Raw genomic sequence first — 12,141 nt, 5'->3', positions numbered from 1 at the left:
AACTGGCAAAAAGCATCTAAAAGGTAAGTTATCTAACTGCATTTACAAATTCAAGATTACTCTCAGAAGCATAGTACAGTTGACCCTTGAATGACATGGGTTTGAATTGCACAGGTCCACTTAAATGTGGAATTTTTAAAAAGTAAATATAATACAGTACCATAAATTTTCTCTTCCTTACAATTTACTCAACATTTCCTTTACTCTGGCTTATTCCAAAGTGAGAATACAATATATAATGCATATAACATACAAAATACAAGTTCATCAACTATTTATATTATTGGTAAGGCTTCAAGTCAACATTAGGCTATATTAGTAGTTAAGCTTTTAGGGAGTCAAAAGTTATATGCAGATTTTTAACTCCCCCGGGGTGCTCCTAACCCCTCCATTGTTCAAGGGTCAACTGTAGTTTTTCCTGCTTCTACAAACAACAGAGCAATTTCACAATCCACCTTTAAATAAGAGAGTGCCCCAAAGCATCAAAAACTTACAAGATTACCTAAATTCAGCACCAAACTATACTTCTACTAACTATACTACATCACAACAGTATTAATTAGATGCTATCTTATAAACATTTCAAAAACCCAAACCACTCAAATTCAACCCAACCCTTTGGCACAGGGTATCTGGGGTACTGTTGCCTTAACAACACTAACCCGTTCTCTGGAGGCAGCTCTATTAACTATTCCTGCTACCACATTCCATAGAGAGGTATTAGCAAGAATATTGCTCTCCCTAAGTTCCTCTTCAGGAGAGTGATGAGGCCTCAAGAGAAACAGGGTCTCGACAGGAGAATAGAGATGAGAGGGCTCAAAACACCCTATCATCTGTCTTTTCAGATAAGAATGCAGAGAATACAACCTTCAGCAGCCATCTTTCTTTTAAAAAAGTGCATGCAGCATATTTAGAATTCAGCTGTGTCACATCAGACTTACTGTTGGGAAGTGGATCATGAACAGAATCCAAAAATAACAGCCATTAAAGACCTAGCAACCAAAACATGTTTACGTATCCATTGAAAGCCTGGTGGTTTTGATTATATGGTGGAGAGCATAATCCACTAGTCTATTTTAGGTGAATTTTCCTTTCACCTTCCCTTAATATTAAGGCGTAGATAATTTCTGAGTTTAGGGGTACATAAGGTAAAGTCTGGGCAGAGAACATACACTGAAATAATGCAAGATTCCTACAGTTTTTGTTTGTTGGTTGGTTTTTTAAGGATCCATCTCTTGAATTATGATTTGCTTTCATTCCTTCTTCCTCTAAGAGGTAGAAACCACTGATTTTTGAGGTTTCAATGGCAGTAGGTTCTAAACCATGTCTTGTAAAAATTATCATGGTCCTTATTACCACTACTAGGATTTACATAGCTTTTTAAAAATTATTCTACCATTTCTGGAATAAAAATTTTGAATCAATAACAGTGGATTATAAATAACTTAAAGTCCTCAAGTGGCTCCAGGATGAAACCATTTTCAAGAGATGTAAGAAAGCTGGATGACAGGCCTAGGGTAGTTCGCTTTCCCAAATGTATCTTCTTTGCCAGATTTCCACTATTTCACATAATAGAAAGCAACCACAGTTGTTTACCACAGTAAATCTTGAAGAGATCCTACTTTAGAGTTAATTGTTACTAGATATTGGGGGAAACTTGGAAGGAGACTAAACTTAACTAGAGAACTACAATTTTACCTGATCATAAAATTCTGACATGCAAAGGAGGTAAAGGGACGAACAATGCTACCTTCTATTCTTTTCTATAAAGCAAGAAACTGGAATACAAAAGAAGGTAGCAATCTCCCTGAGTTCCATATCCATTGAGGGGTGGGGAATGGGGAAGGCTTCAGGACCAACAGTAGAGGTTATAAAGAATCCGAACAACCAAAATACCAGCAAACAATTCAGAAATGGGAGGAAGAAGTAGGGGAAGGAAAAGGCTTATGACAAACAGTATCCAACAATACAAAAGGAACCAAAGTAAAAAGTCCCTACTATTTTTACCACCTCTAACCCAAGCAAAACAAAAAGAAATTTCAGTGAAAACTACTCTTTTCTGATGAGACAGCCTAAAGAAACCCATTTATACCTTTATTTTCAGGGAGCTTACGAGATGCTTTTTCTGGTGTTTTCCTTTTATTTTATAATCCATTTTAATTTCTTTAAGCCCTTGTCTAGGTGGTTTTAAGCATAAAACATAAGCGGGGCACTGAGAAGCTTAAAAATAAACAAAGAAAAATAAAAGTATGAGAAAAATAAATCTTTTCACCAAAACTGCAGATTTTTAAAGAGAGATAAGTGAAAAGGGTCCCCGGTATCAATTATGGGAATCACAGTAAATAGTATTACCAACAAATCCACACGCAAAAATTTGAGGGGATCAGGTTCAGATATATATTCTAATATAGCTGTCTGAAAAGTGAAACAAATCCATCCTAATTTCCCAAGTGGCTTCTATTGTAAAAGAATAAAATACAAATCAGATGGGGGAGAACAGTCAACAATAAAGCTGAAAACTGACAAAAAAGGAAATACACCCTATGACACTAAATACTTCAGAATGCAATGGCTTTTTTAGCCTTTTCTGAAATCTTCAGCATTATTGGACTTTAGAATCCTTCTGCTTATTCCTTGTCACTATCTTATCCCATTCACCTCTCAAATTCCAATTCTTAGGAATCTCTGGAACTTAACTCTTCTTTCTGCTGAAGTATTTACAGTGTTTAATAGAACTAGTCTGCAATCTCACATACCACCAGTAAGTGTCACTGGGCAGTCACATGGCATATTCCTAACTGAACAGAAATTCAACCTTTCAGTTCTATAAAATCAATCCATGAAGGCCGATAAAACTTCCTTTGTATGCTTTTCTTCATCCTTTGTGAAACATGGCAGTAGGGGAGGGTCTAGGAAGAAGAGTTAAGAAGGTACAAAATGGGGGGTGTGTGGGTAAAGAAGCAGTTTCAACAAAATTACTTTATTAAAAAAGCATATGATGAAAGTATCTGACACATAATGTACAGATATGCAGACAATAACATGGCAGCTAACGCACAGAACAAGGCATCCTGCAGTGTCAGGGAGGGAAGATGGCTGAGAAATCTTGTAGTTCATACATTGCTGTGAGATCTCAGGTTCTATGTTGGATTTGTATTTCCTACATAGATAGAGATCTGCCTTAGCTACCAGCAGTGATTTTCTGGATCAACAGTCCAAAGAAACTTTTCTCTCTTATTTAAAAAATCCAACATACTCCAGCAGACTGAGGCTCACGATGAACGAATATGTTCTCAGCTGCCTATTCTAAATATGTTAAGCACACTTTTATCTCCCCGAAGGTTGAGGAAAAGATATTTCTAAACTTGTTTTATATTTAGATGGATAGCTTTAGAAAGCAGGAGAGAGCAACATGTATTCCTCAACACTGTGGGTTGGGAAACAAATACCAGTAGAATAACAATATGAAAGAGAGCAAGGCAGATTTCATTACGGTAGAGTGCCTACACCTCCTCATAACATGGATTTACACACTGCAAATCCTCTGATCTGATTACCTCCAGTGATCACGTAAAATACCGGCTTTAAACTCTTTGCCTTAGTGATAAAACAGCCACTTTGATTCACAACGAGACATTCACAATAAAGTATATTGTAAACGTACCTGTCCACAGCCTGGGGCATTGCACACAAACGGTCTGTCGTCTCCCATATTTCATATAGCAGAGCGGAGCTGAGGAGGGGGAGGCAGGGGGAAAAGTTATGTTAAATACGCTGGAGTTTAAAAAAAAAAAAGTGCTTCAAAAATATCAAGCCTAGAAACAGGTGTTCCAAGAATGCTGTCTATCAAAGCTATAAACACAGGCTACTTTGGGGAGACCCATTAGACAGGTGGCATATGATCTATTGCGCCTCAACTGAAACTTTTAATTAGAAAAATTGAGACCTAAATAGTCAAGGAATTTCAAACCTTTGGTAGATTTCCCCTCTTCCTGCTACAGTATATAACACACTCCTCTAGTCTGCTGAATTACAATCAGTGCAGTTCCCTATGTCAATAAATCCACTGAACATTCGATGCGGAAGCCATATTTCTGAACTAGAGAAGACCAAAATTTGTCATTTAATTAATTAAGGGATTATAGGAGGGGTGCTCCATTTTACAGGGCTATAATCTGGCTCCCTGGTGTATAAACTACGAGACTGTTGGCAAGGGCCGTTTATCCCAGATTATTGCCAAAGAAAACAAAGCACCCATCCTATTGGGCTACACGGGAAATGATTTTCATTAATAAAAAAATAAAAATAAAAACCTTCTCTCCCCACTGGGAGCCTCCTTCTCCCCCCACCAATCGTCTGTGGCAAATGGAGAAATATCGGTGCCCTTCCCCCTCTAATTCTATTTATGGCTAGGTTTTTAAAAGCAGCAATAAAACAAATGTCGACTCTTTGGGGGTTTACTGGGTGAATATGTTCCGGCTGTTTGTGCCGCTCTCGGCCAGAGTTCTTGGGCTGCTCTGTTGCAGCCAACAGATGTGTGCTGCTGCAGGGGATAAAAGAAATGGCACTAAAAGGCATCACCATCCAACCTCTCTATTTCTCTGAAGAATTTAACAGGGCTTATACTGTTGTTTTTTAATTATTGAAACTAAACTCTTGAAAAGCTGATCGAAATTCTTTGTCAAAGAACAATAATTTCAATATGAATGTGTTGGGGAAATTTCTCATTTCCCACTTAGGAATAAAAATAGAGGTGGAGATGGATAAGGATGAGAAATGCAAATCATAGTAAAAATATTCCTAAAAGATCAACAGGGTTTTGAAAGGGGGAGGGCACAAAACTAGACTTCACAGAATAAACTCCTAAAGTATTTTTTCGAACATCTTTCTATAAGAAAGGAAGGTGTAGAAAAGAGCATTAACAAGGGAAGATGAAAGAGGAAGAACTATAATTTGAATATGCCTAGAAACAACTTCAGAACTGTAACCAAATTCAAATTTTTATTTTGGAGATAAACCAAAATATCAGGTTGCCCTCACTCAGGTCTGCATTAAAATAAAATGTTAAAGTGCTAGACTGAATTTGGTAATCAGAAAACCCCGCTTAAAACTCAGAGGGCAGCTAGGTAACATCTCTCCTACTCTCTTAAGACTCACTCTGGGGTTGGAAACCAGTATTTCTGGTAGTCTGATCAGTAATTTCACAACTAATCAGTGTTTAAAATTGTGGGGTGCCCCATAAAACAGAAAGGGCTTCTTAGTCATCTTTCAGTGTGCTAGGAACAGGGTCTAACTATGAAGGAAACTGATGCTGCAGCATTGCTGTAATGGAAGAGAGCCTGTATGTACATAGGTGCACACAGATTTATATCACATTTAGCCAGGATAAATTGCTTCAATAAATTCTTTTCCTAGGAGAAGCCAGCTGAAGCTGATGATTGGGTACTGGGAAAATGAGAGCTTTATTCTTCTTCACACAGCCCCAGGACAAGAGGGTTTTCTGGTTTGTTTGTTTTAAATACATAATGATTTTTTAGCACTTTCTGGAACTATGACATAGTGCAAAAAATAAATATCAAGTAAATAAAAGTATATAAATGCAAAGACCATGGCCATCACGACTGAAAATTCAGAACACTTCTGGAAAGCAATTCATCTCTGGAAAAATTCCTAACTGCTGTGCTGGAGATAATTTCACTTACTAGTCCCAAACCCTGCTTTCCTAATATAATCATGAAATGAAAATTTAATTTCAACAGGATCCTGTAGCATATCTTCAACCAGGAAGTAAACTACAAGGGCTAGGGCAGATATAACATAAGAAGCAGGTGAGATTCCTTCCTTTTACCTTGTTTCTGTTATTTGGCTAAATTTTCTGTTTTCTACCTAGTTAGAGGAGAAAAGGGGTGCTTTTGAGAGTAGGACAGCACTGGCATAGGAAGTGACCAAATAAACTCCAGAATGGTTTCCTTCCAACCACAAAATTCAAAATTTAACTTGCTTTTGTACAATCATATCACAATATATGGCTTCCAAATCCATTTAACTGCACCCTTACTAGGAAATAGAAGTGAAAAATCACAATTTTCTAAAAGAAAACAAAAGGCAAAACCAAGCTGAGGGAAAAGTATTAAATGCAACAAAAGCAACCATTTTCAGGGCTCAAATCTGACAATCACTCACTAGGATTTCCTGCTTCCTTCCCACTTTACTGGCTTTTTGTTTTGCCATTTTCACCAAAAGGAGGATCACAATGGAAGGAAGAAGGCCCTCTTTCTTAAATACCCAGAATTATTCTGAAATCATTCCTCAGTATCTTGCTGCTTTTCATTTCCATCATTTTCACTTTAAAGTGATTTGTCTTTTTTAAGAATTAAATATATTACAACAACAATCATCTGTTCTCCTACTTAAAAAAAAAAAATCCAGCTTACATCTTTTCAAATTCCCTGTTAGCTGTATCAATTGCTACATACAAGGAATGCCATTGCTTATTTCTGATAGATAAAACAAATCTCTAGTTATGAAAGAGGTCAAATTGAAGCCTTCTCAAGAACAAAAAGCAGCACATTTCTGTCATATAAACAGGCTGAGACAAAGGTGAAATCCTGCATAAAGATACTGCCATTCACTAGAATTTAACTCACAGCCCATTTGGAACTATACTACTTGACAAGTAGATCACGTGTCTGGGCATGACACTCAAATATGTGTCTGCTCCCCGATCTATTTCTCAGGATGAAACTCAACATTTTGTACAACTAACCAATAAATGACAGGCAAAGGATACACACATTAAGAGAAATTTCCAGGAGGAAGTGAGATGCTTCCAGAGGAGATCTTAGAACAGGAAAACAAAGATGCAGAAAAAGGCTGTTCCAGAGACCAAGTGTGCAGAGGAAAAGGCTCAGTGACCAGAAGGCATAAGTGATAAAAATTACTATTTACTCAAAAGAGAGAAAGTTACCTGAACGCTGGGAGAGAAGTGAAGAAAATCCAAGGTTTAGAGACTGGTTTTTAATAACTGGGATAATTTCATAAAATCTATGTTAAATAGTTTTGTCAAAGCCAGAAGTATATCCTAAAATGGCCAATGTGCAAATATGAAAATTGATTTTCTATGTATGTAATGATATATATATACGCATATATATCTTTTTTCCGCCTTTTTTAATAGAAAGAGAATGGAGTCCCTCACTGAGGATGATAAAGCCTGTTCTCTGGACCCAGGTATAATAAAATAATTTCTCTAGTAACTAACTGCTGTTCATAAAATGTTCCAACTTTAGCAAAGCATAAAAGCCACATACAAACACACCCAAGAGCCTCTTCTTAGGTTCCTAATAACAAAAGCAAATATTGCTAAGTACAAAAATTGAGAAGGGCATATGCACCATTAATATCAAAGATTCATGAAAAAATAGAAGGGGTTTAGACTAGCTATCATTCATTCACTCAAAAAATATTACTAGGGAACTAAATGCCAAGCAAAGTGGACATAAAAATAAAAAGACAATAATCCTTTGCCAAAAAAAAGAATCTTTCACTCATCTGTGTCAAGAAAAACTAGAGCTGGAGAGTAGTTAAAGCAGTAAAAAAGAGTTTTTTAGTCAGAACTATTGCAATAGAAGAAAAGAGACCTCTGTATAGAACTGGGCTCAATTCTGAATACATCATGCACAAGTGGAAATTTATAGCCAAGGACCATGGTGGGGGTTAATGGATGGAAAAGTACTAAGAGGAAACATCAGGAGAAGGGGGGATTCTGACTAAACCAACCTAACAAGAGTCTTGCTAAAGACAGGCCAGGATGATGATATGTCACCTAAGGGACGGTGAAAGATGAAGAACGTGATCAGATATGAGGGTGATCAGATATTGATGGTGAGGGATTCTTGCTAAAACTGGATCTTACAAGAAAGTACACTGATGGGACTAAAAGAAGGTTCAGAAACCTGCCTAAAGTTTGGTCAGACAATGAATTTTTGTCATTTGGCATGAGAGGTAAGTGGTAAGAACGATGATTTAATTCATAAGTTCAATTAGTCAGAGATTGATCAGCATATATATTAGATCTGTTGCTATTTCTTATTCTTTGTGGGCATTTATCAAATTCCTTTGCTAGACAACTCCAGAGTACAGGCAAGAGCACAAAAAAGAGTAATGTAAAGTCTTGGTAAAAGATCTGGCTAGGATAAAGTCTGAAACTAATAATCACAATTTACTTTCTAGATCAAAAAGTAAATATGGTCAGTTTTAAAATTCATCAATTCACTGGGGTGCCTGGGTGGCTCAATCGGTTAAGCATCTGACTCTTGGTCTCAGCTCAGGTCTTGATCTCAATCTCAGGGTGGTGAGCTCAAGCCCCGAGTTGAGTTCAACACTGGGCATGGGGCCTACTTTAAAAAAAAACAAAAAACAAGAAGCAAAAAACCTAAAATTCATCAATTCAGTGCCTACCCACACTCTAGGCCCCAGAAATCAACAGTGAATGAGACAGACAAGGTTTCTACTCTTACAGTGCTTATAGTCTAAAAGGAAGAGACAAACACAAAGCAAGTAAACAAAATAATTTCAGATTAATAGCAGATAACTGCTATGAAAGAAATGAAATGGTGATATGTTAGTGGCCATGAGCAGGCTATTTTAGTTTCATGAATAAAAAGAAAATGGCTGTATTATCTGTGACCAAAATGGGAATGGGATAGAATATAGAGATCTAGGTTAAAACTTCTGGAAGCCTTTCCTTTCATAACACAGTTTATTTTTGGTAGATACTTACTGATTTAATATGAAGGCAATATTTAAGTATACTCTGCTGAAATTCTACATTTATCTTCCTGTTTCTTTTTTCATAAAGCTGCCAGCTGGGTCCACAAAACAACTGCTATACAGGTATTTATGTATTTAAAGCTAAACATATTTGACATGTTTTAAATACATATACAACTACTTTGTGCCTAAGGCACTTGATGTGACTACACTCAACCAACTCCGTGCTTTCCTTATCATCCAAATAGCACAGAGGTGACTCCACAGCTTTCAGTTAGAGTGCTAAAAAATGGGGAAAAGGAAGATTATTTGCCAAGTTAACCTTTCATTGGCTCTTGAAAACAAAACCCAGGCCAGAGCTGTTAAGATATATTTTCATGTATAAAAGAACGCAGCAGGGGGGGCCTACCTGGCTTCCTAGGTAGACATGCCACTGTGATTGTGAGTTTAAGGAGTTGCAAGTTCTCGGGGGTTTTGAGTTCAAGCCCCACATTGGGCGTGGAGTCTACTTAAAAAAATAAATGAAATAAAATAAAATATTAAAAAAAAAAAAAAAGAAGAAGGAAAGAAACATTTTAAAAAAAGAATGCCACAGAAATTCTTACACCTTCGGTTGCCTGGGTGACTCAGTCCAGTCGTTAAGTGTCTGCCTTGGGCTCTGGTCACGATCCCAGGGTCCTGGGATTGAGCCCCACATCAGGTTCCCTGCTCAGAGGGAAGCCTGCTTCTCCCTCTCCCACTCCATTCCTGCTTGTCTTCCCTCTCTCACTACCCCTTTCTTTATCAAATAAATAAATAAAATCTTTAAAAAAAATAAATTTTTATACCTTCATATAAGACTTTTGGGAGTACATATTTGAACAATCTTTCTGGAAAGCAATCTGGCAATATTTATATTGTCTTTAAAATGTTTTGTATCCCTTGAACAAATCATTCTTTTTTCAGGACTTTATTCTGGGGTTAAAGCCCAAAACAGGGACCACTTATATATTAAAAGGTTTATCATAGTCATATTTATAACAATAAAGAACAGGAATTAAATGTTTAGAAAAAAGGATCAATGTAAGAAACTGCTTGACAAGAGACTATATTTAAGTTAAGAATAACATTTCTGGGGGCACCTGGGTGGGTCAGTGGGTTAAAGCCTCTGCCTTTGGCTCAGGTCATGATCCGGGTCCTGGGATCAAGCCCCACATCAGGCTCTCTGCTTAGTGGGGAGTCGGGAGTCTACTTTCCTCCCCCCGCCCCCACTTGTGATCTCTGTCAAATAAATAAACTCACTCTTAAAAAAAAAATAACTTTCTGAAAGCTATTTAATGACATAAGAAAATGCTATATATTCTATAGGGAAAAAAGCAGGATATAAAATTGCATATGCACCATAATTCCAAATCTATAAAAATAGAAATAGGGGCGCCTGGCTGGCTCAGTCAGTAGAACATGCAACTCTACAACTCCTGATCTCAGGGTCATGAGTTCAAGCCCCACATTGGGCATGGAGCCTACTGCGGGGAGGAAAAAAAAAAAAGGCAAACAAAAGAATAAGCATATAAGAAGATAAGGGAATTAGCATCCAATGTTAATAATGGTTATCTCTGGATAATGGTATTCCCGGTAATTTTGTTTTCTTCTTCTTACTTTCAGCATTTTCTGAAGTTTACACTGATCAGATTGCTTTTAAAAAAATAAAAATAATACAGAGTAATCTAATAAAAAAAAAATCTACAAGTTAAAAAAAGGTCCACATCTGGTACACTTTATTATAAAGTACTAGATGGTATATTTAAAAATCATGCAAGGCTGTTCGTTCATTCTCTACTACAAAGCAAAAGAACCAACTGACAAATTCAATTCATTTTTTGGACTACCAAAAAAATCTTTCTAAAATTATAAACTAGCAGCTTCATATGGAAATAGACACGGTGGAAACTTATATCGATACACAGGGTAATCAAGCAGTTCAAGATAGTTCCTCCTTTGTTACCTTCAAAGAACCCATTTTCAGAATCCCATGAATGCTCCCTAAAGAGTATTACTTATATCAAACACTTAGAAATTGCCCCAGCCATTCATCACAGAGAGAATAAAGAGAACTGAAACCAAGCTTAGCAGGTACTAAATGTCTTTCAGTGCAGTTATAAACAAGCTAAAAAAAAATGTAGACAGGCACCCAAACAGAGCTCTATGGGCTCCATTCCCTTATGGTATTAAAAAGAAAGAAATTATATACAAACAGTTCTCTTCCAAGAACATAACTTTGGATACCAAGTTTCAGACTCTAAGATAATTAAGCTGCTACTAAGCAAAGAGTACAAACACCAAAGATCTCTACCACAGCAGTCTCAACATTTTATTCTCCATAGGATACTCAGTGTTGCTATGATTTGCATTACACCTAGAAAAATGATTTAAGGGAAAGATGCCAGTAAACATATGAACTGTGAGACTATAATGAATATTATGTGAACCTCAGAAAACAAAGACTCAAGTTTTACTAGGTAGTAGATTATTTAGGAATTGAAATTTCTGTTCATAAATTTTGGGTTTGTTTTCCACTGTATTACTTAGCATAAAAACAGTTTAGCATATATTATTTCACTAGTAGGTAAACCAACTGACCCAAAGGGATTATACAGAAAGCACATATATCACTATAATCTTAAACTAACTTGCCTTACTGTTTTATATCAGAGTTTTTGTAAAGCACTTTGCTTACAAACTGGAAAACTGAGGTAGAGAGTTAGAAAAAAAAAAAATAGACAAAAGATGAGTCAAGAGGTTAAAGCTCACTTGACTCCTAGTTACCTATTCTCACACACTTCAAAGAAGATATAAAAACAGATAGCACATCTTTTTAGAACTCCTAAAAGTTAAGGACACCTGGGTGGCTCAGTCCATTAAGACTCTGCCTTCAGCTCAGGTCATGATCCCAGGCTCCTGGGATGAGTCCCACTATGGAATCCTTGCTCAGTGGGGAGCCTTCCTCTCCCTCTGTCCCCTGCTCGCCCTGCATGTGTTTTCTCTGTCTGACAAATAAATAAAATCTTTAAAAACAAAACACAACCTCCTAAAAGCTGTATGATAAAGGGGCACCTGGGTGGCTCAGTGGGTTTAAGCCTCTGCCTTCAGCTCAGGTCATGATCTCAGGGTCCTGGATCAAGCCCCACATCGGGCTCTCTGCTCATCAGGGAGCCTGCTTCTCCTCTCTCTCTGCCTGCCTTCTGCCTACTTGTGATCTCTGTCTGCCAAATAAATAAATAAAATCTTAAAAAAAAAAAAAGTTGTATGATAACCTGCCTATTATGTAACTACTTCCAACTGAATTGTGTTACTTCCAAAAATTTACACATAATAGATGTTTCTTATATG

The 12,141-nt window shown here is 36.9% G+C and overlaps 1 protein-coding gene across 12 annotated transcripts in view; it reads right to left on the bottom strand.

The window, feature by feature from the left end:
• Positions 1-12,141, bottom strand: part of LOC101674217 (cyclic AMP-dependent transcription factor ATF-7) — a 94,481-nt gene that overhangs the window by 71,788 nt on the left and 10,552 nt on the right. For 8 of the 12 annotated variants that reach the window (XM_045073288.1, XM_045073287.1, XM_045073280.1 and 5 more), the window contains exon 2: positions 3,665-3,733. The exons of 1 other annotated variant lie outside the window; for it this stretch is intronic. In XM_045073288.1, coding sequence (XP_044929223.1) covers positions 3,665-3,684 — 20 coding nt within the window. In that variant the 5' untranslated portion in view covers positions 3,685-3,733. Of the gene's footprint in view, positions 1-3,664; positions 3,734-9,181; positions 9,278-12,141 lie in introns of those variants that run through there. 3 more of the 12 variants (XM_045073282.1, XM_045073285.1, XM_045073293.1) reach the window with 2 other exon arrangements.

This window comes from Mustela putorius, unplaced genomic scaffold (assembly GCF_011764305.1).
Source record: "Mustela putorius furo isolate JIRA1106 unplaced genomic scaffold, ASM1176430v1.1 tig00537227_pilon_pilon_pilon, whole genome shotgun sequence".
Lineage (NCBI taxonomy): Eukaryota > Metazoa > Chordata > Mammalia > Carnivora > Mustelidae > Mustela > Mustela putorius.
Note: the sequence above shows the minus strand (reverse complement) of the source record. Positions and strands in the feature narration are given on the sequence as shown.